Source organism: Atractosteus spatula, chromosome 3 (assembly GCF_055471065.1).
Source record: "Atractosteus spatula isolate fAtrSpa1 chromosome 3, fAtrSpa1.hap1, whole genome shotgun sequence".
NCBI classification, from domain to species: Eukaryota; Metazoa; Chordata; class Actinopteri; order Semionotiformes; family Lepisosteidae; genus Atractosteus; species Atractosteus spatula.
The window spans coordinates 43,398,702-43,425,125 of record NC_142708.1 but is presented as its reverse complement, the minus strand read 5'-3'; the positions used below and the strand labels follow the sequence as shown (position 1 = coordinate 43,425,125).

Here is a 26,424-nt window from a genome sequence, read left to right as displayed (position 1 = left end):
CTACGAAGGTGTTTAAGCGTGCTGCATAAAGTACGGTAGCTAGTAGTAGTAACAAGGACCACACAATTGAAATACTACAGGTAAAATTTTTATGCTCTCAGTTATTAATTTTGTAGTGCTAACTGATTAATCCAAGTATATAAGAGTCTGCAATGTTAGAGCTCGTATGCGCCTTTTCAAATCTGGACTTTAAATTAAATTAATGTAATCACTTCTGTGGCCTTTGCATGCTTGTACTGTTGTGTGTACAGGGTGGTGCTCATTTATGCAGCTACATTAATTGTGCTTGAATTGACCTCACCTATGGTATTCAAACATTCTTATTAGAACCTTCTTCACAAAGAATAAATAGTCCACATTTATAAGATAAACCAATATTCTTCCTGTCCAACATTCATTTTCAACCATTATTATAAAATGAGTTATTTAAAACCCTGCATTTTTAATAAAACGTGGACAATTTAATCCATTGTCCACATACAAGAATCCAGTTGGACTTACTGTTTCATTGTTGAAATTTCCCAGCATTTTGACACCTTATTTTTAGTATAGACCGCTATTTTACAATAAGTCTATTTGATCTGGGTACTTTTTTCTCTCTTCTGATCTCCTTCTTTATCATCTGCTTGTTCGAAATGTGGTGTGGGAAAACCGATTTTGGCAAGTATTGTTTCTGAATTGGTGGCAAGAGTGGAACAAATGGAAGAAAACAGGACTTGTGTGGAATGCCAATCAGAAGATATCATAATGGTGCATGTTGTGTCATGACCCTCTGCCATTGCTCCAGGTGACCTTCATATTCGTATGCAGACTCAGCCTTCCACTAGCCACATACAACACTGGGCAGAGTGTGGCACTGTGGCTAAGGATCTGCGCCTGTGGCTGGAAGGTTGCTGGTTCAAATCCTGTAACCACCAGAGGAATCATACTGAGCAAGGCCCTTACCCCCAACTCCTCCAGGGGTGCTGTATAAATGGCTGAACCGAAGGTTCTCTCTCCCTGCCTGTGTGTCTCGTGGAGAGCAAGCTGGGGTATGTGAAAAGACAAATTCCTAATACAAGAAATTGTATGGGGCTAATAAAGTAATCTTATCATATGTGAGCTAGGTTGGGATGGTTATCAATTAAAACATATATATATTTCAATTAGGCAGCCTATCCACTGAGCAATCATCCCATTAAGCCAGATATTTAAGGTAGGATCCTCCGACAGACCAGTGCTCCAACATTAGAGCTTAACTCTAAGGTACCACTGAGAGGCAAACCTTTTGCTATGAGATATTTACAAATTATATTAGATTTTCTACTGACCAGTAACTCTTTCCACCTTCCACTTCACAGACAGGTTCCTATCTTCTTTTGGGTACACAATTAATTATAAGTTCTGTTCCTACCTTGTTGTTGCACGTGGCAGACTTACTGCCAGTGGACACAAGAGAGAAACCCATGCAAACACTTAGAAAACATGCAAACTCCACACAATAGGCACAACAGGCTGGAATCAAATTCAGGAACCAAGAGCTGTGAGGCAGCAGCACTAAGTACAGTAACATCCTACCATGTTGCTTCACATGAAAATTAATCTGCTCTGTCCTATTGAGACCTTGTTACTGTGCAGGGCTGATTTACTGCTCACTTCTTTGTGGACAAAATTGTGCATCTAATTTTCCTTCCACTGTTAGTGTATCCTGGAAAATGAAAGCAGTTCACTTTTAAACATGACAATGCACAAAGGAAGCAGAATTTGTTAATTCCAAACCAACTTTAATAGATCTACAATTTCATTTCATTCCAATAAGACCTTGATTTGAAACCTCATTCAACATAGGGACATGAATTAACTTTCTCACTGAATCAGTGGCAAAGTTATATCTTCTTAAAAAGGGGAACCACATAAAGGCTAGCCAATTTCCTAATTCATTTCCTAATTCACCTAGCCAAATAAGCCTTATGCTAACACTAAGGAACTGAAGACAGGTTTCTGTGGTACTACAGGGCAGATAGTGTCGGCACATCAATGCTGTCTAAAATAAGCTGTTTACAAACTTTGATTCTTAAAGATTTCATTCTCTCCATCCTGTTTGGATGTATGATGACAGAAGTCACTTTAAGACTTTCAAGAGCTCCATGAGAGTTTAAAATCTTCAAAGAAATAACTTATGTGCCAAGGCAAAGTCTAACATTTGTGAACAAAATCTACACTGTCTGAAGACTTCTGTAAAATTCACGGAAACTATCTGGTTCCTGCTTTTCCTTCCTTTTGGGATGTTTCAATGGTCACAATGTTATTTTTTGTTTCCACAAAATGGATATTCTGTTAGAGCAGCATGGTGGCACAGTAGTTAGCATTGCTGCCTCACAGTGCCGAGGCCCTGGGCTCAGTTTCAGACCTGGAGTGCTGTCTGCATGGAGTTTGTATGTTCTGCCCATTTGTGAGAGTTTCTTCTGGGTGCCTGGTTTCCTCCCACAGTCCAAAGGCATACTGGTAGGTTAATTGGTTTCTGGAAACACTGGCCCTGGTTGTGAGTGTGTGCGTGTCTGCATCTGTGTCTGTGTTCTGTGTGCTGTGTGATGGACTAGCATCCCATCCAGGTGTACCCTGCTTTGCACCTGTTGCTTTCCAGGACAGGCTCTGGCTCCAACAAAACCCTGGATTGGAAGCAGATAGAAAATGGAAGGATGGATATTCTGTTCCGTCTCAGAAGAGGCTGCAATTGATGTGATGGGTCAAGCTCTTTATGATCAAAAGAAAAACAAAGCAAAGTAAATAAGCATCAAACAGTCATTCATTCTATGATATTAAAGGTATAATGGGATGTAATATAAATCAATTGCCAGATAAATGAAAAGAACAGTTTCCACAGAGGAGTATTTAATAGGGCTGTGCTTATTTTAAGACAATTTGAGCTTCCATTATTAACACATTTTAACAACACAGAAAACACCAGCGACTATTTTATTGCACTCACTTTAATTATCCTAACAGAAATGTACTCAAGACTATGCATATCACGTCACTACATGGTAGAATATTATATATCAATATACTTTTATTTATGTTTAAAAATTGTACAATATTTACATTTAATTTGCATAGATGTGCATATGGGTACAAGGTATACAATTACACCTCATAGCTTTGAACAGATGTGGAATTAATTCGGATTAGACCTGGTATAACGTTCAACAAACCAGCTACTTGAAATGTTGCTTCATGTGTATGACATTAGTTGGATTTGGGCGCTTTGATTACTATTAAAGGTGTGAATTCCAAAGAGTCCGTGTACAATTCCCGAGATGAAAAGGGAGAAATTTAATTTGCTTTTCGGCAGCTTTCAATTCTGATGTTTGGCAGATGACGTTTTTCAGACGTTTTCTTATTTCTGTAAAGGTACAATTATCGCCCCGTGAAAAATAAGCGACTGCATCCTTCTTATCTCTTCTTAGATTCCCACTGTTTTATTAATGGTGTTCTTCAAATTGAGATGAGGTGCAGTATTCAAAGCATAATAAAAGGAATCCATTCTACTAAAAAAATACAAATAATATACTAAAGGGTTATACAAATCCATACTGGGGAAATCCCTATGTTAATAACAAACAGCACTGACGTACAAGCGGAGGAGTGTTTAACCTCTGAAGTGTAGGCAGGGCTGAACTATACGCGACGACTTTAGAAGGTGGAGCGATTTAGACGTGGCGAGGGGTTTCGTATTGTTCTGGCAAGAACGCGATAGGCTCCTCGCCTGATCCCTGCCACAGTTATCAACATGACATCTTTGAGGGATCATCTCTCCAAGCTTAGTTCGGGACTGGATTTCACCGCATCGGCAACAATAGAGAGAATTGGTGCTTGATGAGACGGTGGGGGTGGGTCAAGTTTAGTGAGTGAGGGTCACTTTTTGTTATATGTAAAATTAAGAAGATTCTTATTTCCTAAAAATAACTCCAGTGAAATCGATGTATTAAAAAGATAGTCGTCTGCGAGAATTTAAGAATTCAAACGGCTTGTATTCGTTTTATTTTAAGCCTTAATTCACAGAAGATAAAGTATTAGACTTGAGTTTTCTAAAGGGACGCCGATAAACCCTCTGAGAACATAACACCATATAAGGAACAATTGACTATTTGATAGGGAACTGAAGAGCAAGAAGAGCAAACATGTTTGAAGGAACAGGAATCCCATTCGTTGTCCTTGATATAATCTGTGTTGTTCTAGGTATGTATTTAATGCGGCAATACATAAAAATTGGACCACTGAATAATTATGGCGTACAGTTCATGGTTATGTGGTGTGCTTAGACTATTTCTTGCATTACATAAAATATCTTAATATTGTAAGTAGTTAAATGCAATGGACATGATTTGAGATCTGCGTTTATACAGACATACATAAATCATTACAGGCCTCCGTAAAACCTACGGTAACAAGCTAACCAAAATCGTTTGAACCATGAACAAATGTTCTAATTATAAATATACTATAAGAAACAAAACAGAGCATTTATATAGAAAACAGACACATATGTGGAAATGTGTGTGTGAAACTGTTTAGAATCCTTTTGAGTACTAACACATGGTTAGGACTTTGTGTCTTTGTAACAAGACTCAACATTTCACGAATACTGAGTTTATGAGGTTCTTAACTGTTGCGCTGTAGAAAACTGCAAAACACTCAAAAGCTTCTGCTTAGAAGGGTGTTGGTAATCTAATTAGAATATGGACTGTAATACTGCATTAAATTGTAGTTCTTGTCTTGATCATTGACTGAAAGTACGCCTGCGCGTTTAAACATGCTTGTGGATTATTTGATACTGTTTCCATTCTGTAATTAGCAGAAGCTGGATATACTTTGCATGTGTGCTGCGAGTAATATCTTTTAAATGTACAAATTTTGCAATGCATTTATGTTTTTGTATGATTAATACGGTTTTATTGACATATATGTCAGTAGGCATGAAGGTATGAAAAATAGTGGTAAATAATAATAGGAGCGCAGCAAATCGTTCTGTATTTGTGCTAATGATATCTTTCTCCTCCATTGATATAAACGTGCATTATCGTAACCATATTGTTTACTCTCTTGTATTAAAAAGTTTATGCGCAACTCTTATCAAATAACAAGGTTGTCAAGGAGTGTTTCGAAGAAACAAATTATTACTACCAGTATAGTTAGTCGCTCAAATGCTACGTTCTTAAAATAGTTTTGTATCAAAGCTGCAGTGTTTCCTGGTAATAGATGCAGCGCAAATTACAGTTTGTAGCGTTAGGTTTATATTTAGTATATACATTGGTTGTCCTGTATTGCTGAACTTTAATGTCTTAAGTTCTTTTTATGTACATATTGTACATAAATATACATTATTAGTGTATATACCTCTCGCCCCACGCGACGAAATGCTGTGGATTTATAAAACATGATCTGTGTTGAGTAAGATGTACTGAGTGCGGTTTCTTAATGGTATTTGTTGAATTGCCCTTAATCTAATTAGTTATATCCTGGTGAAGTCGGGTTTGCATTTATAACCAATGAGTCACTTGTTTCCTTAAAAGAATATCAAACTCCAAGGAATCTAGCTTGGTCCACATTCTTCATATATTCATATGAAATTTTAAAGAAGAGCTGGAAGTAGGTCATGCAGGTAGAGAATGATTCGAAGTATATACACAGATATACAACAACATGGCTGAAAAATAAAAAAAAATCATTTTGGATAGACAAATTCAAATTCCAGACCTAAACCCCACTGAAATGTTATAGCAGAACCTGAAGTAAGCTGTTCATGGCCTCAAATGTCACTGATATGAAGCAGTTTTGTAAGGAAGAATAGGACAAAATTCACAAAAGCCAATGCGAGACAAACAATTACAGGAAACGTCTGGTTGAAGTCATTGTTACTGGGTATACATATTCACATGAGGATATTTAGTGTTGGGGCAGTGATTAACATTCCAGCACTAGAGTTTCTGGGTTCAATTCTGGACCTGTAGTGCTATCTGTGTGAAGTTAGGGGGTTCTCCCCATGTTAGCGTGGGTTTCCTCTGGGTGCTCTGGTTTCCCCCCACAGTCCAAAGAGTGGTAGGATAATTGAGTTCCTGAAAAACTGGCCCTGTTGTGGGTGTGTTCATGTCTTTGTATCTGTGTGTGCCCTGCAATAGACTGGTGTTCCATCCAGGGTGTACTCTGCTCTGCACCCATTGCTTTCTGAGATAGCTCCCTCTAGATGCTGTATTGGATAAAGGGTTTAGAAAATGGATGGATGGAAGTAATCAAAATACATCATTGCGTTATAATCATGTTATTTTAATTTATCTTCATCTATTATGAAGGCTTTCATGAAGGTCTAATTACATTAGTAAAAAGATATCAGTAATATTAGTATTGGTAATAACAGCCTAGGTGGTTCACCAACATTTTTTTAGACACTGTATATTGTAGCAAGGCCAGGAAGTAACTTTGTGTCTGAATTTAACCAATAGCAGGTTATGTGCCAAAAGGCTCCTCAGTCTAATTTTATTGTGGAAAACATACATTTGCTTAAAAAATGTGTGTTGTTGTTCATGCAGCCTTGTTGTCAAATCTGTTAGTGTTATAGCTTAATACACTTGTAAATGTATGTCTGTGTTTTGTGTGATAGCATAAAAGTGTGTTTATTTGCGTATAAGTGTAGGTTTTGGGTTGCTTTACTTTACTTTACTTTGATAAGAAATCCTGACTTACAGTATTACCAGAACAAAATCAGAATGAAATGCCTTGTAATGATGAACATCTTTATGAAAATAATTTTTAAAATGACCAGAAGATGTACTAGGGATTCTCATATTTCCTTATATTGTACATTGTGTTTGAAAGGGGTGGATATGTATTTACATAGCTGTTGATGGTCCTGGTTATATTCTCTGTGTTAAATGATGTAGCTGATTTTCTGCTTCTGCCTTACCAGCTAATTGTTGTAGTCTATTCTAGGATGTGAGTGTATAGAATGAAGTTTGTAATGTCCTTGATGTTACAAGATGAGCACAGTGTAGGAGTGATGAGGATGAATTTGATGCCTTATTTGTCTTACGCTTGGAGATAATGATTAGCTCTTTAAGAGATGGGAGGAAGAACATTTTATTCTTTGTGAGTTTGGAACAAATAATTGCATCAGCCTGGTTTGTCAAATGCTATATTGGTCTTTAAAGAATTAGAAACAAGTTAACTGCACTTAATCAAGTTACAGTTGTGTGTAATGGTTAGATGAGGACAACTATGATGTGTTAAAGGATAAAAAATTAGTGACAAATGGACATTTGTATTGCATCAATTACTTTTAAAGATGAGAGATTTGAAAGTTGTATTAAATTAAATATCGTCAATAAATAGGAAGCATTATTTCCAAGTATTAATGTTGTTTCTTTTGAAACAGACCCACAAGCTAACGTTAAGCCTTCAATACTGAGAGAGGCCGTAGTAAATGCACAGTTTGTGGTTTTTAGTTATGAAGAAATTAAATCCGTCCTCGGCTAAAACTCTGATATTTCTGAAGGTAGCTGCATGGGTAAATGCTCTGTTGTAAAGCAGTTTGTTAGTTTAGAAATAGTGATGAATGCGAACATCAGTTTTGGTTTTTTTTTGGCAGACAGTGAAGATAAATGTGATATGAACTTAACTGTAAGGTTAGCTCTCATAACCAAATCCATATGTTGGGTTCTATATTACACTTTCAGTGCAAATATTGCTGAAACTACTACTTGTCAATTTCATTGCTAACATGACTGAATGAATAGCATTAATACTTTGGATGTCATTCTCTTTCCATTCTATCAATATAGCAGAGTGGTTCATGACATTTTTGTAACAGTACCCTTATGAAGGTTTTAAAGTAAGCTGCAAGTCTTTACAGCAATATTTATATCCATGGTTAACCATGCTATCTACCTTTCCTTCAAATTTCCTTTGCTTTCAATTTACAAAAAATAGAAATACTAGTCAGCCTGCTACAGGAGCTGAAATATTAGGTTTTTGGTAACTTGTTAACTCCTAAACTATTTTGATGCGATTGAAGTTTTAGATAAGTACTGTAAGTTATACAAAATGTAGGCAGACATTTCATACAGTGGTTTGGTGACATTGAATTTTTTTTGTTTTATGACTTGTAAAGAGATTAAGAATGTTTGCGAATGTAAAAGCTAAGTGAATCAATGTGAAATCCCACTGGCAAGACTTTAACACAGAAGTCACTTAAATAGACACACAAGTCTAAAAGACCTTCTTATCTAGAAACCATAGATGGTACTGGAAAATCTCAAGATTGTTCATTGCTTTGCAATGTAGGCCTTCTTCAGTGCTGTGATGTATGTACAGGGGGTGGACAAAATAATGGAAACACCAAACAGTGCATGAATATTTATTAACTAATAAGTAGTTGGACTGCCCTTTGCCTTCCAAACCACTTTAATCATTCTTGGAATACAGTTCTACAAGTTTTGAACTGTTTGTAGTGGGACCTCTAGATTGGATAGCTATTGGACTATTATTCAAGAAGTAAAGCCTCCAGTTCTTTGAGAGATGAAGGAGGTGGAAAACTACTACATTCTGTGCTCCAGAGTGTCCCATAAAGGTTAAATGATGTTTAGATCTTGTGATTGGGGAGGCCATTGAAGGTGTTTGACTTCATCCTGGTGTTCGTGAAACCACTGTTGAATCTATTTAGCACTGTGCATGGAGCCTTATCATCTTAGAATATGGAAACATTTTGAGCAAACAATGTTTACACCATATGGTGCAACTAGTCACACTAAAATGGCTTTGTATTCCTTGGTCGTAATTCTAGCATGCAGAGTAATACGTAGACCCAATGACTCCCATCAGATGACTGCCCATACAAAAACAGATCCATCACCATGTTAAACAGCTGGGAATAGGCAGGGTGGATTGAAGGCTGTCCTTCCTGTCTGTCTACCCCTGTTGGTGAGCTTTGAAATATATTGGCAATTAGTTTTGAAATTAATATGAAATTAAGTAGAATCCTTTTTAATTGTGATTTATCCATCAATCCGATAACCACTGCATCCAGTTCAGGGTCGCAGGGGAGCCAGAGCCTAAGCAATGGGCACACAGAAGAAAACACCCTGGACTGGATGCCATTCCTTTGCAGGAGACACACAGACACAAAGACAGGCACACACTCACACCAGGGCCAGTTTCCCCAGAAGCCAGTTAATTTACACATTTGTCTTTGGACTGTGTGGGAGGAAACTGGAGAACCTGGAGGAAGATTACTCAAACATGGGGAGAACATCTAAACTTTGTGAAGACAGCACTCCAAGTCCAGAATTTAGCCCAGGGCCTCAGCACTGCAAGGCAACAATACTAATCACTGTGCCACTGTAACGCCCACAGTTGCAATTTAATTACTTAAAATTACCAGTCCTTTTCAATAGGTGTGTCCTTTATGTACAACTATGCAACTTGTACAGTGGCATTAGGTGTTTCCATTATTTTGTCCATACTCTGTACGCCTTGTGTGGATTAGGCAATTGTGGCCTATTTCTGGCATAGAGTCTAAATAGCTACTGTGATTGTTGTATAAGGAAAGTTTAAGTAATGCAGTTCATGCCCAGTGTTTGACTGGGCAAAAGATGTGTCATGAGGTGTCATTGTTCTACATCATCTGCTTGTGTTGCACTGGCCTTTTGTGACATTCAGGACCATTTTCATGCTATACAATAAAACCTTGGTATCTGGACAGTCAAGTAGCTTGAACTTAATATTTTATGGGGTGGATACAATATTGGTCTGCAGCTGTTGAAATGTGTTTCATAGTAATATTTTTATTATGACTGTTAACTGTTTTAGAAATGGTGTTAGTATTTATTGGTGGCAAGTATTTTTTATAGTAAAAGGAATACTGTACATGTCTGTGTGTGCCCTGGAATGGACTGGTACATTTAACCTTGCGCCCAGTGCTTTCCAGAAATAGGCTCGTGACCCTGAATTGGATAAGTAGTAATTCAAAGTAATGTGATGTGATGAATACTGTAAACTTAAAACAAAGCATTGTTTTCTCATTATTCAAGTTATTGCATGTGCAAACAAAACCCTGTTATGAAGTTATACAGTAGGTTACCCTGTATTAGAGTTCATTTTTTCATTTTAAGTAGAGCACATTATCTTTACTTTTTTGTTTTGGCTTTATTACTATTAGAAATGCAGCACTACTGTACTGTAGTAAAGTTTATTTCATGGTAATAATAGACAGCAAAGTAGATTAAGTGTGCTCAGTCCCTTCTCACAGCCAGGTCTCTCTTCTGCTCATGTGGTTTGTCCAATTCTCTTTCTTTAGATTTCTTTTGTTATCTCTTTTGAAGAGAACTGAGACTGTGAAAACAAAGGAGACAACGAAAGTTTTTTTTTACATTTCTTGTATTTAATGGTATAACACTCACATACAGGCATTACTCTTGTAATGGGTCTACACACAATGTGCATCTAACACTTTCTTGACAGCTTTCCTGGGACTGGATAGCTAAAACATAACCCATGATGCACATCTGCATTGTCACCCGAATAATCATGACCTAATTAGACAACTGGGAACCTCATTCTTGGAAATGAGAAATCCTGGAATTATTATAAAACTGATGTTGTTCCATATGGCACAAATTTAAGGTAGCACACGTAATCTCATGTGTTGTCCATTGCTGTTGATTCTCCTCTGGTCTGCTATATAATTTAAGAACATAACATAAAAGTTCCAAAGAAGAGGAGGCCATTCAGCCCATCTACTGTGTGGTAGTTAGTAGTTAATTGATTCAAGGATCTCTATCGGCAGCTTCTTGAAAGAAACCAGGGTATTAGTTTCAACAGCATTGCTGGATATCTTGTTTCATACTCCCACAATCCTTTGGGTGAATTAGTGCCTTGCACCCTGGTAGCTCTTCAGTTGCCACAGCAGCACTATCTTTCTAAAATGTGGTGACCAATATAATACACAAATAATTGTCTATGTCTTAACTATGTGTCATATCGTTTTGTTTGACTTATTTGATTTCTCACATTGTTTAGAAAATGTAAACGATGTGCCAACATCACCTAAGTTTTGAATTTTATCTAATCTTATTTAATTTCATTTGCCATTTTTTCAGTGTTTCCTAATCCTCCTTATTTCGTAATGTCTGCACACGTTTTTGTTAACTATGACAAATTAAAAACATAACATAAATTAAAATATTATATAATTTAAGAAAAATGGTTGTCCTAGTTCAGATTCAAATGGTACTACACTAAATACATACCCTAATTTTAGTATTAAACTTTATCTCTACACTGTTTTCTATTTAATAACCAATTGTCAATCCACTCGTATTTCCCTGAATGCTTATGGCCTGCAGTTTGAGAATTAATTGTTTATGAAAAACTTTATCAACCTTCTGAAAATCTAAATATATAGTACCATATAATATGTTCTGTGTGTATCCATTACGGTTGTTGTTTGTTCAAAGAACATAAAGTTAGTTAACCAAGACTTAAATTTTTAAACAATTTTGTCTATTTCCTATATTATTTCTATATACTGTAGGCCCTCAAGTTTAGTTCTAGTATTTGATTTCATGACCTTGTATATAATAGAAGTCAGACCTATTGATCTATAATTACTTGACTACATTTTATCACTTTTTATGAAAATGTCCCATAGGTTTTAAAGTATTATTAGTATTATAGTACAATTTTCCCATCTGTTGGTCTTCAACGAATTTTGGAACTCTTGTTTCCTTATGTACGATTCGGAAGATACAATCTAACCTTGGGGATTTATAATGTTGACTGCTACTAGCAACCAAAATGCTGTTCTATCCAAATACTATTTAACACTATTTTACAACTGTTCAACTTTGACCTTCTCCTGCCTGAGGCATGAAGTTAACTTATTCCTTTTGTGAACATCTGTATGAAATACTCATTTAGTATATTAGTCATTTACCTTTCATTGTCTAGAAGGTTCCTGTTTTTGTCACAAATATGTTTCTGTATCTCTTTCTAATATCTATTTTTACCTGTGTTTGTTTTTACCTCCTGTTGTTTTTTAATCATGTTATAATTATGTAATACTGTGTATATATATATAAACAAGTATGCTTTTTCTAAAGGTAAACAAAGGTAAATTACTGGCTAAAACAATTGCTAACTGACAAACAAATTCTTACCAAAGTAGAAAAATTGGCCCTTAACCTGGTTTGGTTCTTTCTTCCTATGTTTCCCCCGCTAAGTATTCTTTGTGCAGTTGTTTTTTCAGACTCCACAAATCTGGCTGTCACTCATCCCACTTCTGGTTCTTCCATATTGAATGAAGATAGATTTGAAAACAACATTCAGTCAAGTCTAATAGTATGTACTGGATATATAATTTCATTGGAAAATTCTTTTAATAAAACTCAGATTTATGAGAAACATTACACTGAACAAAGTTATTTCATTGGCTGTAGCATTAATTCACCAATTGTAAACGTTACTGGTGACATTCAATTGTTCCTTGTGATTTGAGTCACTTAATGCATTAAAGCGAAGTACTCCTGTATTAGCGATCTTTACCTTTTGTGTTAATTTGGACACATGCATGTAAACAAGGTGCTAAACTGAGATAGAGACAGAGAGCAGTATTGTAACAGTAACATTCCTCTATTCTGTTACAGACTACCATTGGTAGTTGACATTGATGTATTTTTATATCACAGGTTCTCAGCTGAGTTAAGATCCATTCATATAAGTGTTCAGTGCATGGTGTTGGTACCAGTTTAAGTACCAGATGAATGGATTATATTGACATTGAGGTTGCTTTAACAAGTACAGTACAACTTTCAGAATGTCAAGGTAATACTGTGCACTACATCAACAACATACAGTAAATTTGACTATTAACATTGGCATTAATGCCCCACCAACATAAAGTAATTGCCTAGGATCTCAGACCTCAATTATCTGTCATAATCTCTTTTATGTACAGATTTCCTAAGATTTTACAGTCTTCTAAAACACAGTGTGTTGATCTGAATTTATTAGAAAACACTCACCTTACAGTACAACATGTTGGTGCATAAACTGCAATCAGACAGCCCAGTGCTCTTGAACATGATGTGATCCTGATTATCAGTAGAACTGAGTCATGTGACGACTGTATTATTTATGGACCTTCTGTGGGGTCAAATTACTGTATATTAACAGCCACCATTGCTGCTTTTCAGAAGTAATTCCTTAAGTGGCCCCTTCTAGGACAACACACGCTGTCAACTGGCAGAATTCCTAAAGCTTAGTGATGGTGGATGAACCCTGAATGTTGTAGTGATTTAATAGTGTTCTTACTAACAGCATTCCTAGGGTGTGTTCCCTCTCTCTTTTGTTGAACTGTGGTATTGTGGCAGCATGATGAAATACAGCAAACTTGTTTGCATTTTACATGTGCAGAGCCATTCTGTACATGCAAATTCATAGATTCACATTTTTACTATGAACATTTCAATTACACTTTTTGCTATTTCATGCTGAGGAGGTAACAATAAGTACAAATAGTTTGCAATGTTGTAATATTTAAACATACATTATTTACATTTACACCATCTCTTTAAAAAGCATACAGGTGCTGAAAATGAAACATGAGTTTTTATTGCAAGTATGTGCAATACACAATTATACAAATTATGCATACATATTCAACTTTGTCTGCAACCTTTTTCCAGAACTGATTGACCTCTGTCATCCAGAGTACCAACTGTAAACTGAATTGGAGAAATTGTACTGTTTGCGGTTGGTAATTTTAATGGCTCTGAATCTTAATACAGTGTCTTAAAGTGTATATTAGCATTAGTTCATGTAAAAAGCTTTGGCTGTTTCAGATTTTCAGCCAGGCTGAATGTTCACTTTCAAGTTATTCTTATGCATGGACAACCAGACTTTCAAAGCATCTTTCTCCAGAGTCAAATTTAACCTTCATATGGTTTGTAACAGTAGGAAGATGTCAGTCTTGAAATACAATAAAATATGTGAGGGGAAAAAAAACAGAAATTCAAATATTTTTCCCCTAAAACGCAGCATAGGTTTTTCAAATGGCCATTGATTTTGAAAAAAGGAAATGTGAATGTTTGAAGTAAAACAATTCGAAAGTAGTCCTTTTATGTTATATTGGATTCAAAGGAAAGCACAGCAGTCAAGAGGAACCGTGACCAAAGAACTGTTTAAAAGCATTTATAATCACTCATATAAGGAGGAATGTTGTGTTTTTAACCAGTGCTTTCCTGTTGCTTTGTCAAGCACAGCAGTAGTTTTTGTTAGGATTCAGCATGCAGACAGTTCTCTGCTGACATTTCCACAGGGGGTGATCATGTGTTCCTAAAAAAAGGACTATTTTTAGGTTACCAAGGGTACAGCACAGGATCAGCTGTTGTAGTGCAACACTGGCACTCTGACATATTGAGGCAATCTAGTGGGTATTTCTGCGATGCTTCAAGTTTTTCTGCAAATGATTGGTTTTCACTTTTCACTTACACAATGATCAGAACATTACAAAATAAATTAACACTTTGTGTTCACTGCTATTAGTGCGGCTATTATGCCAACTAATGCTACCCCTTCTTCTGCTACTTTTTATTATTTAGTAAAAAACATACAGTGATGATATACACCATTATATATTAGTTTCATGTTTGTAAAATTGCTTTTCTAGAAACATGCAGGAATTAATTCATATCAAAGCAAGTGGTTTAGCACAGTCTGCACGTGATACACATGAGATTTCTGTGTGCTCGTTTACTCTTGTTTCCAGAGGCAGTGTCTTTCAAATGGTCTTTAAGGAACCACTGTTAAAAGATTGAACTCACAGAGCAAATATTGTATTTAATTTAGCTGCTGTCTTAATGCAGCATGATTTATTGTATGTAAGAATATGAAATGTCCTTTAATAACCTCTGAAACAATGTTTAAAGGGCTGCATTGCTCAGTTGCAAGATATATATTTTTTGTGATTAGAATTCAGCATTTAACAGTAACATTTTAAACTGTTATAATTTAGGTAAAATAGACGAGATGGTCATTTTCCTGTGTTTATAACTGATAAGGGAACTGATGGAAACTAAAAAGCCTGAGTTGTAAACAGCAAAGAAATAAACATCTTTTAGAAATCGTAGCCCACCGTTAATTCAGATGTGTGTTGGTACAGTATGTGGTTTATTTTTTGTCAGAAGATGTACTTTAGCTGCATGAACGTGCATACTTAAAGAAACAACTATAGCACAGTAATATTGATCTGCTAAAATGAAACTGGTTTGAGGGGCTTTTTCTATTCAAACATCATATATCTCATTAAAAAATGTATCTGTTTGTAAAAAGTAAGTTACCACTTATTAATAATATGGGATTATTGTATGTGAAAAGGTTGAGGAAATTAATCTTTGGAAGCCACTGTGTGAAATGTCTGCTGATTTATATATTGACCTCTTAGTGGAAAGTAGTTAGGGCCTTTAGCCCGCCCACGTTAATCTCATCTGGCCATTCTGTGAAAAAGTTATTGTAGGTTTATGATTTTCTAAAATACTTTTATTGGCAAGAAAGGCTACAGATTTGTATTGGTTGGAATTTCCTTTGTAGGGTTAAGTATTCATTATCTGTCCTTGTTTTACAGCTACTATAAACATGTCTGTTCAGCAAGATGCCTCAGATTCACTTCTCTTTTTAATCTATAGCAAATGCTGCTCTTCAGTGTGTTCTTGTAATTCATCAGTGAGGAGGCAGGTTAAGATGGAGATATGCAGAAGTGAGGGATTTAATTTAATTTCAGTGTCTTGTAGACGCATGTTAATGTGCTGTCATCTGATTCCAACTATTCAGGATTATTTTAATTGTATATTTCAAAGTTTAGGTACAAACAAAATGATGTTGCCCTTTGCATCAGATGGGTAAAACATGTGATGCCAGGGAACTTAATAAAAACATTTAATATAATCTAACATGCTTTTCTAAAGCAAATACATTCTTTAGAATGTAAATCCTCTTTCATGCCAAGTGTTGCTGTAGAATATATTGACATAGCAGTGCTTCAATGGGCCTCTTCAGTGCGCTTAGGAATACCTTTAAGATAAACAAAAGTACGGTATTTTACAAACCCAATTACTTGAAAAATTATTGTCAGTGAGTCACGGAAAATCAAATGAAACAGGACATCTAAAAGAATGGCATGTGAAATGTTCTATCCAGTGGGGATGTTGTTCTTTTGGTTTTGTACTTTCTGAAAAAGCATCATAGGGCACTACTGTCAGAGGTGACCTCTTTCATTAAGATTCTGAAGTTGTCAGGTCTACTCTGATTTTACAGTAATACTGTAGGTTCATATTTCAATGGTTTCAGGTATTTTTCAGGGGTTTAAATACATAATATATTTTCTGACTTATTTTCTCTTATAAAGCTAAGGTATTAGAATTGAGCATTAACAGCATTTCTAATTTCTAAGGTAAATCTGTTTAGCATGCACATTAAGTAATAGAACTAAATTTTGCGTTTTTCCATCATTCATATAAATGTATTATGCTATAATTGAAAAATCTCATGTCCTTTGCCTGTGCTGCCATTTAATTACTGTGAATAGCTTGTTGTAGGTGAATGGGTTGTTAGTATTTTCAGATAAATTTCAAGGAAAATATATTTAAATTAGACTACTAGCCAACAAAGTAATACAATAAGCATTGTATTTGACTTTGATTATACATGGCAATTTATCCCAATAGCCTTATCTTGAATGTGGCAGCTACAGTGTGCACAGGCACATCCCCTGAAGTGTGGCATACAAGTCACAAATTGCATTTCACAACAAAACAAATTGTAGTATTAAGCCATTAATTGTGATAATAACAAATATCATGGCTGTGTTTTTTAGGAAAGTCCATGCCACAATATTAAATGCTTTCAGTATACGTGAAAATAATATTGGATAAGATGAAAATCTAAGAAAGATATCCCGTGTGTGAATTAATGCTACAATAACTCTAAATTTCTCCACAATTCCACAAGTGTCACAATTTCTCTAAAGGAGAAATTGTAGAAGGATACTACAGTTTTGCAAGAGTTTGAAACAATTGTTTGAAACCACACAAACGTGTCTAACAAACCTTTCAGGTTGTAATGTTTTTTAACACCCACGAACACTACAGGCAAGCATGTATTACAGCACATGTGGTTTGACAAAAGCAGCCTCGAAGGAAGCAGCAGTTGAATTGAGTAAATTGTAGATCTCCTTTTCCAGCTGCAATACGTGTCTCTGCTGGTTTTGTGGTACTATTTCTGGCCATTGAAAGTAATGACTGTTAATCGGAGATCGCAGTACACATCTATAGTATTTATGGTATTTACTGATTGTTTCTTCCTTATTTCACTTAGTATACTAACATGAACAATGTATCGTGTTTAAATGTTAGATTGGTTGTAGTTGTAAAGTCAATTCTCAAGTTAAAGGTGTCAGTTTGTCATTATACAGTGAATGACACATTATATCAAGCAATTTTTTTCTGGTGCATGAACTGTGAAGTATGAAACCCAGGCAGTGGGGACAGTCTTGGTATGTGTAGCTTATGATGTAGTTTAGTTTTGGCTTTTGAGTTATAAAAGAGAAAATTTAACTATAGTCAATCTCTTTTGTCTGCTTTTATGACAATGATGGCAATTCAGATTGCTAAAAGTCTGTCCTTAAGTGAAACCATTCCATAGTGCTTTGATGTGACGTAACTTCAGTGGCAATTTCTGACTCGTGCTTTTGCCTGCATTTAAAATGAAAACATTCTGCTGAGAGTGAAAAGTGTATAAACCCTGGATACAAATACCATGCTGTCAATATAACCTATTTACATCTCATTCCCATATCTGAGTTTTACACTCAATATAACACCAAAGTGCTGGCTTGATAGATACTGGACCCCTTCAAAGAGAGTAGTTATCTTTCTGGGGATACAGAGAATAATAATAACAACCTTGTTTGCTGCATATATATTTTTAGGCAGTGAATTTAAAGATTACTAAAGAAGTGGATAGCAAGTAACATTATTTGTTCCAACATTCCCTTTTCCCCTCTGTTGTTGTTATATTGTGAACAGCAAATCACTTTTACACAGCACTTTTCCTTCCAACTAAGAATAGAATCACAGCTATTGCACAGCTAAAATAACAATCCTATAACACAGTGTAGACCCCTTTGGGATAGATGCTTTTAGTTGTAACTTGTAGCTTCATTTACAGTTTTTGACTATCTGTATGATTTTGTTTCTAAAGTACTTTTCTTGCAAGCAAGTCATAATTTTGAAAATTCAGTTAACTCACATCAATGTATATTACTGATATTTCTATATGAGAAGCTGTAGCATGCACAAAATTCATGAAGAAATCAAGAATAAAGTCAACACGAGGAATTCCTGTAGATTGTAGGCTGTTTTCTGAAAATCCTGTTTGTGTTGGAGAGTTTGAGTTCTTTTGGCTTTTAATTATTTTTTTAAATCATTCATCCTTTAATGATTTAGGTGCTTCTTTTAAACTGGGTAGCTAGAGTTATAAAGCTGCTTTGCTTTTTATTATATGATATTATTCTATGGGCCACAGCAGATCTTAAAAAGAATTGTGTTTAAATGGGTTAGAAAGCACTTTGAGCACAAGACCTTTGTATAATTACCTGGTGTTTCTACAGTAGCCATCAAAAAGGAGTTTTTCTGATGAAACATACTTGATTGGTATGGAGTGTCTTTTGGAGAAAGACTGGACTGACCGAAATGTTAACACTTCTGTGTTTACCCTTTCCGTTCACAGCTGGTTTGCCGCTTGCTGTTTTTAACCTGGCCAAAATAAAACCTTATCAGAGGGGCTTTTTCTGTAATGATGACAGCATCAACTACCCATTCCATAACAGTACCATCACCTCCACTGTCCTCTACACAGTGGGGTTCACTCTGCCAATTTGCTCTGTAAGTAACTCGCTTTCATAAGCAAAAAGGGGGACTGGCTTTAAAATAGCATGCTGCATGCCAGGGGGCTCAAATGAGTGGCAACCAACAGCATTATTAAGAAACAATGTCATGTGGAATGCAATACACACATTTCCTCACCTGGCTATCTCAAACATGGGATATATCGTATACAGAGGTACTGTATATGATGTGAATATTGAGTCATTTTATATATGATGACAGTAATACACAAGCACTGTTCTCATTGCTTTGTATTTAACATCCTAGAGGTTTTTAATATCTGCTGCAATTGGTAGTCTATTGCAATTCGCACATCCTTTGTAATGTGTTGCTACATGTAAAAGAAGAAATGGGGGTCATCTACAGTATGTGTTGTCTACCCTTCACCTCTGGAGCAATCATTTCAACACTATACGTGCTGGGGTCTTGTGTACTGAATTAATTAAATTAACTGTATTTGATCTAAACAATTAATACATTAGTGCCTAAAAACAAATGCTCCAAAGAATAGAGGATAGTTTTATGGGTTTTCTTTTTGTTAGTTGAAGTAAGTAATATTTTCAAATGATAAAGTGGTTCTAGTTAACTCCAGTAGATTACATGTCCTTCATTTTTCTCTTTGCACCTCAACTGTTTACAAAACAAGTAAATCAAATGAAAAGCCAGATCAGAGAGTTCCATCCTGTATTCAGTATCTCAGCAACTTGTGCTGTGAAAGCCTTGACAGAAACCTCATCCGATCATGGAAGCTAAGCAGTTCTGGACCTGGTCAGTACTGAGATGGGAGACTTCCAAGGAAAAATCAGGATGTTTCTGATGCTGGTGGATAAGTAACTGGCACTCTTCCCTCTAAACCAGAATTTCTACTCTATGGTGTAGGATGTGCCATTCTTAAGATGGTCCTGACTACTTGTTTTTAAAAATCCCATTCCTTTGTCTAAAATCCACTTTCCTTTAATTCAGTTGAAAAATGTGCATCCGCTTGGATCTGCTGTATAGTGAGGTTGCTGGAGCATAATGGCACACATCATCAAGGAGAGTGTTGCCCCGATACATAATGTCCTTTGGGATCCTTTGAAATAATGAGTGCTACAATATATAAGTACAATTAATTAGGATTTAATTGTGAGTGCTTAGGATAATCTTTATATTCAGTAATCCTAGTTTTTGTCAGTGACAGAAGTGAAGCTAATGCAGGAGAGTGCATTTCCAATTAAACTACAAAATCCAATGACAGAATCCTTGTATCTAAAGTAAGCACAAAAAATACGTATTTCACTTTTGTTTGGTTATGTTTTGTTCTATAGAAACCCCAGATGTTTGATCATTGTAACAAGTGTAATCTCTCAGAGATGTCATCTTTATTAAGCTTTTTGTGATGTCCCATCTGGGTGCTGTTTCTCAAGGGCTTCTTAATACTACTTAAACCCCCTGAGTATGCCTGTGTGTTTTAACTATACCTGCCTGACGTGCACTGTTTGTAAACAAATGGAGAAATTGTAGTATCTGTAGAAGGGAAGGAAGGGGTTTCTGAGTTTAGTGTCAAATCTAACCAAATGATTATCTTAGTGTCTACGAGTGCTTTCTACAGAATACATAACTTATATCAAGGATATCTGCAGTATGTATTATACATGCTGTACCTGTACAATTATAAATTATCTTTATGGAAAAAAAGAAGTAAAAGCTCCAATGTGTGATGTCATGGATAGAAAGTGCTGTTTAGGATACTATTTCAAACATCTGAAGAACACCAATCACTACAGTGCCAAACAACTAATGCTGAATTTTTTTATTACTGTTATCTTCAGAATTTATGGGACTACATTTTGGATCCAGACCAGAATGTGTACGAGGATGTATTGGATTAGGTGATTAGAAAATGTTTAACTTGGGATGACATGCACACCCAAAAGATTTAGTTTGGTAGAAGCTGAAGGCTAAAATCCTGCCCCAGAATTTTAGAGCATATTGTGATGGCTATGTTGCATTGCCTGTCTAAGAAACTAATGTGAAGTGCATAACAGATTTAGCAAGGAATTAGGGAATGAGTTAACCTTCTTATAGGGTTTAGAGAGTGGAGGAGAATGGATCTTGTCTGTTAAAGAAGGAGGAGCTTCATGGTGACTTTTTATACTAAACTACTGTTCCACTGCAAAAGCAGAAACTATTTTAGTCTACCAAGTTATTGATATTAAAAATAAAGTATTCAAAGAGTTTCAAACAATGTGTATATTTGAGTATAAAAGCAACCATGTTCTCATTAAGATGCTTTATAGTCCTTCTTAGTGCTTAGGAATGGGACAATAAACTGTTATTCAAACCACTTTCAGATAGTTAAAGGTCAAAATTTGTATAGGAATGGGGGTTCCAGTAAATTATTGACCATAAATCTAATTCTTTACATCCTGTTTTCCAAAATGCATAAAGGGCAATGTTGCTTTCATAAAAGGAAAATCTTATAAAATACTCCATATGCATATTTTAATGTGGCTTTTAGTGTAAGGATGCAATAAATTCAAAATTATTCTATTTTCAAGAAATTACTATACATCTAGCAGTTAAGGCTATTTTGCAATAAAAAGGTTACCAGTTCAATTTTGACCGGCATCGTCTCCTATGCAGCTCTGCTTTTAATTAAGAAACTATAGCACATTAAAACAGTAATGAATTTGTAAAGACCATTTTTAATTGACTCTTCCTCTTTCTGGATTTTACTTGAAGTTCTCTCTATGAAAATGGCTGGAATATTTTCTGGTGAGAAAAGCAATGGCTGATGATAACTTGCATGATGTGCATATGGAAAACAGCTTAAACAACAAGTGTCTGATATTTGTATGTGATGATGTTATAATCGTAGGGTCTTGTCTTTTTTTCTCTTGATGGTATGGGACCATCAGACATTTTACTGCTTCTTCTTTGCAGCGTGAGGGGGTCTTGCCCCTGGTCTGTCCCTTAAATCTATTTCTGTTTGATGAATAAGTATCCAGACTTGAAATGCAAGAAGGCTTTTCTCCAGAAAATAAAACATGAAACGGCAGAAGTGTTTTATCACAAAATAAATGTTGCACATGGCCGAACCTATACAGAGTCCTATAAATTGAATTTTATAATAGTATATACTGTATCTTAATTGTTGTTTCAGCACATTTAGTTTGATGCACACTGTTTTACTACATTATAATTGTTGAACATTTTTGCTTTAGACTGGTAGAGAGCAATTCAGTTCACAAGTGGTACTCACAATGCAGCATTTACTGGTAAAGGAGAAGCAATACGTAATACTGTTCTAATTCATTCATCTTTAGCAAAGTAGTTTTTCATTGCATTTCACCTGTTTTGAGCTGTAGTTATTGTCTTTATAATGTGTGTTTGCACCTACCCTGTGATGGAACCTGGTCCATTCAAGGCTGTAATTCCATTTTGCATCCAATGTTTCTAGGAGAGTTTTCTTATTCCAGTAATCCTTACTGAGAAACGGGGACTTTTTAATAATGGATAGATGGGTGGAGTTGTCACTAAAATTGTGTACTCTTTAAGAATTAAACTGCTAAGTTACAAAATATTAGCTAAGGGAGTAACATAAAAAAGCATTTTGTGTTCGTTTGTTTGAAATTATTTTTAGCAGGCATAAGGGCAGTGGGTCTGCACAGTGGTGCAATGGTTAGCATTGCTGCCTCACAGTGCTGGGGCCCTGGGTTTGATTCTTCCTGGAGTGCTCTCTGCATGGAGTTTGTATGTTCTCCACATGCTTGTGTTTCATACAGGGGTGGACAATGAAAAAGGACTGATATTTTGAAGTAATTAAATTGCAATTGTGTTACAGTGGCAATACAGTGGTGTTGCTGCCTTCCAGTGCTGACGCTCTGGGTTAAAATCTGGACCTGGGGTGCTGTCTGCATGGACTTTGTGTGTTCTCCCTGTGTTTGCATGGGTTTTCAGTCAGGTGCTCCAGTTTTGTCCCATAGTCCAAGGACATAATGGTAGTTTAAACGGATTCTGAGAAAATTGGTCCTAATGTGAGGGAGTGTTTGTTTTTGTATCAGTCCAGTGATGGTCTGGTGTTCTGTCAAAGGTGTATCCTTGCCTTGTGCCCAATGCTTGGTGAGTCCTAAATTGGATGCAGTAGAAAATGGATGAATTGATGGATAAGGGCAAAGATATTCAGACTACAGAGTGATTATCTACTCCTTTATCTAGAACTGAAAAGGAAATTTGGATTGTGGCAACATCCTGCTGTAGCAACAGATAACAGCAGTACTAGTGGACTTGCCCACTGCAGACCATAGCCCTTTCATTTTGAAGCCCTTAGGCTTGTGCCTGTATATAGAAAGACCAAACTGACTTCGATGGGTCATTAGATCTTGGGGCCTCATGTTCTTGTAAGCAGTAAAATGTTTTTACTTGATTTAATGAGTGAGCAGTTAAGGATACAAATTGAGAGAACTTAGATGTTGCTTGATTAAATGCTATTTTTCTTCCTGCATTGGTTTCACAGCATATTCATTTAAATTTTGTTTTAGTAATGTACATTTAGGCATGTTTAATTCATTTTTACACCAAATGTCAAATGTTTGGTTGACAACTGAAAACAATCTTTGTAGCACCTTGTCAAATCTGTTGTTTGAGTGAAACATCTGTATTTTGCCTCCCTCTTTAGGTTGATCAGTAATTCATTCCCATTTTTATCAAATTATGTCATCCTATTAATTTTGTATTAGGTTCTGAATGATTGGTCTGATTTAAAAGAGCACTTTTTGCAGCTTTTCCCCTACTAGTTATACACATAAGTATAGTGCATTTTGTCAGATGTGTTTACAATGATTAACTTAATAGAAGAGTATATTTATTAAAATTAAACATGTAAACATTCTTCATGTACTTTAACTCGGATACACTCACGCAAAAACTGTTTTGGGTCATGTCTGTGCTGAGAAAATAGATTTTTTGGCAACTAAAATGTTTTTTTTTTACTTCAGCTGATGACAATCCTAGTTAAAAGGATTGATATCACACCCTGTAATCAATTGGATAGCGTCACTGGTGGTTTGTATCTTGGGATGCTCAGTGGTAGTAATTGTACTGAAATTACAGCTCTACTACAGCTTTTTAAATACAGGTCAGGTTGTGGATGTGAGGTAGCAAGGAGCTGATTGCTCTAAAAGCTTGTGCAGCTTCTAAAAACGTTCTTAAAAAATACTGAGCTGTGCGCTGGAGCTGCAAGTATGAGCCTGTATCTAAATCCTTGCAGAGAAACCAGGTAATTTGATGTATGATTTCATTTGTGAAACTGAACCAGAAGTGTCCAGTTTGTTGTGAAAGTAATATAACTGACAGTTTGCAATTTCAGTTACTGAAAGGGAAGACTCCAGTCTTTTAAATCATGCAATGAGCTTATTTAAATAAAAAGCAGAACATTTTTTTAATCTAAAACTTGAATAGTGGCATATTTCCACACAAAAGCAGTAATGCAGAAATGCTTGTTACTTAAAATGAGTCCCCATTATTGTTGTACATTCAAAAATGGCTTGACTTAAAAACCTTAAGATATTGTGGACATCCATAGAATTATAAACCTACCAAGACTCTTTCCAGTTTTTTGCTGTTATGATTCTGTGGTTTAGAATGAAACAAACAATTTTAAGGAGCAAAGAAAAACTGTCCGTTTTCTTATCTATAATGCCCATCTTTAATATATTGCAAGAAAAAAGGATTATAAATAAAATATAGAATATGCTACTAAAATCCTTTCCATTCTTTAGACAGAAGGTATGGAAATATATCAATAATAATAAAGTAAGATACATTTGAAGATGTTTATTACAGAAGAATCAAATAAGCAGATCTTGCTAAATGTTTACAGCGACTGTAAACAACAGACCATTAAATCACACTATTACATAAATCTCTGTATAAGGTTTTATTAGGTCTGTAAATGATTAAGTAGTTAATGTGCTTGTATTCACAGAAGAGGACTTACCAGGGTAGACTTTTGCTAATACCCTAGCAGCGGCCTGGATACTAATACAAAGTTGAGTCACTGAGTTTTAAAATACTTAATGTTACAACACCTTTGGTGTAACATCATAAAGAGAAAATTGTACTGTCAGCAGGATATCTCTTAAATGGTCTATGTTAAGTACACAGTGAGCATGAAAGTAAACATTGTGCTAATGTGGTCATTACTTTTTATCATGTTCAGTGAAGTTATTAAACTTGCATGTTGTTCAGGATAACGCCAAAATCTTTTTTTGAACTTTTCTCTTTGATCTGTGTCAAAAGCTAAAACGTTTCTTGTCACCCTGTGGTTTCAGGATTAATATGTCTACTTCGTTTTGCATTTTTTTAAATATAACCCTTCTACTGCTGAAAGTAAATTTCATTCATGTCCCATTCAATCCCATCATCTTGGTTAAGATTTAAAAAATTAACAATATTTCAACAAATTTAAGTACTGAATTTTTAGTTGTATTGATACTGTGCTGTTTTTAGGGATAGGATTGGATGGAAATTTGAATATTATTTGCATTTTTAGTGGTCTGTTTTCATTTGGTTGCATGGTTGACAGTGTTCACTGCTGTAGTGAGATTAAGATGCTATTTAAAATTGAAGAAAATATTACTTATAGAATGAAATTGTAATTTTCAAAAAGCACCAGCCTGCAATTAAACATTAGTAGAATGGTTGGTAGATCATCTGTGTTTTTGCAGTGTCATTTGTACAACTCAGAATTGTGATTTGTCTTACAGACTGGTTCAGCAAGCTAAATTTGTTACTGACTGTGACATTTACTATTTTAGTATCTTTACTAGTGACTTGAAATGTTAATTTTGTCATTTAGTTTTTAGAGAAAAGCAGACATTTGCACTGGCCGAAATGGCATGCTCAAATTTCGTTGTCTAGTTACTTCTTTATACAAGTTAGTTCAAAGGCCCACTACAAAGTTGTAAGGAATCATATCAGTACTACATTGATTTAGTTTCCAGTTTCTAAAATCCTGGCTGCACAAATGTGGTTTATTTCCCTGTGGGGTTTCTTATATTTTAGTATGTGCTGTGTGTGAAATAGCATACATAAGTCTGTACACAACAAAAGTAACAAAAATATGTACACAACAATCAACACCGAAGAAGATAGTGTGAACTACTTTTTACATTTGAACATGAAGTGTATTGTGAAGGGAAATTCAAATTTATTTTTTATTTATTCTATTTAATATTTTACATCTACATTGTCATGGGGGCCCTTCATTCTTTATAATCTACTTGCTTTAAATTTTGTCTATATTCTTATCCAAATTGAGGATTCCTTTTTAGTGAACAGTTCTATTATTGCGTAATTTTAAGATTTGTTTGAAATAAAATTGAGATTCCCTTGCACTAAACCACTAGAAATACATAAATGAAAGATTAGCAATTGAAGGTCCCTGTGACAGTTAGGAAATTGCATTTAG

General features: G+C 35.4%; 1 protein-coding gene across 2 annotated transcripts in view; it reads left to right on the top strand.

The window, feature by feature from the left end:
* The first annotated feature begins 3,665 nt into the window (after nt 1-3,665).
* Nucleotides 3,666-26,424, top strand: part of plpp1a (phospholipid phosphatase 1a) — a 47,030-nt gene continuing 24,271 nt past the window's right edge. The window contains exons 1-2 of one of the 2 annotated variants that reach the window (XM_088909909.1): nt 3,666-4,218; nt 18,814-18,968. In XM_088909909.1, coding sequence (XP_088766035.1) covers nt 4,161-4,218; nt 18,814-18,968 — 213 coding nt within the window. In that variant the 5' untranslated portion in view covers nt 3,666-4,160. The remainder of the gene's footprint in view (nt 4,219-18,813; nt 18,969-26,424) is intronic. The other variant, XM_088909910.1, reaches the window with a different exon arrangement.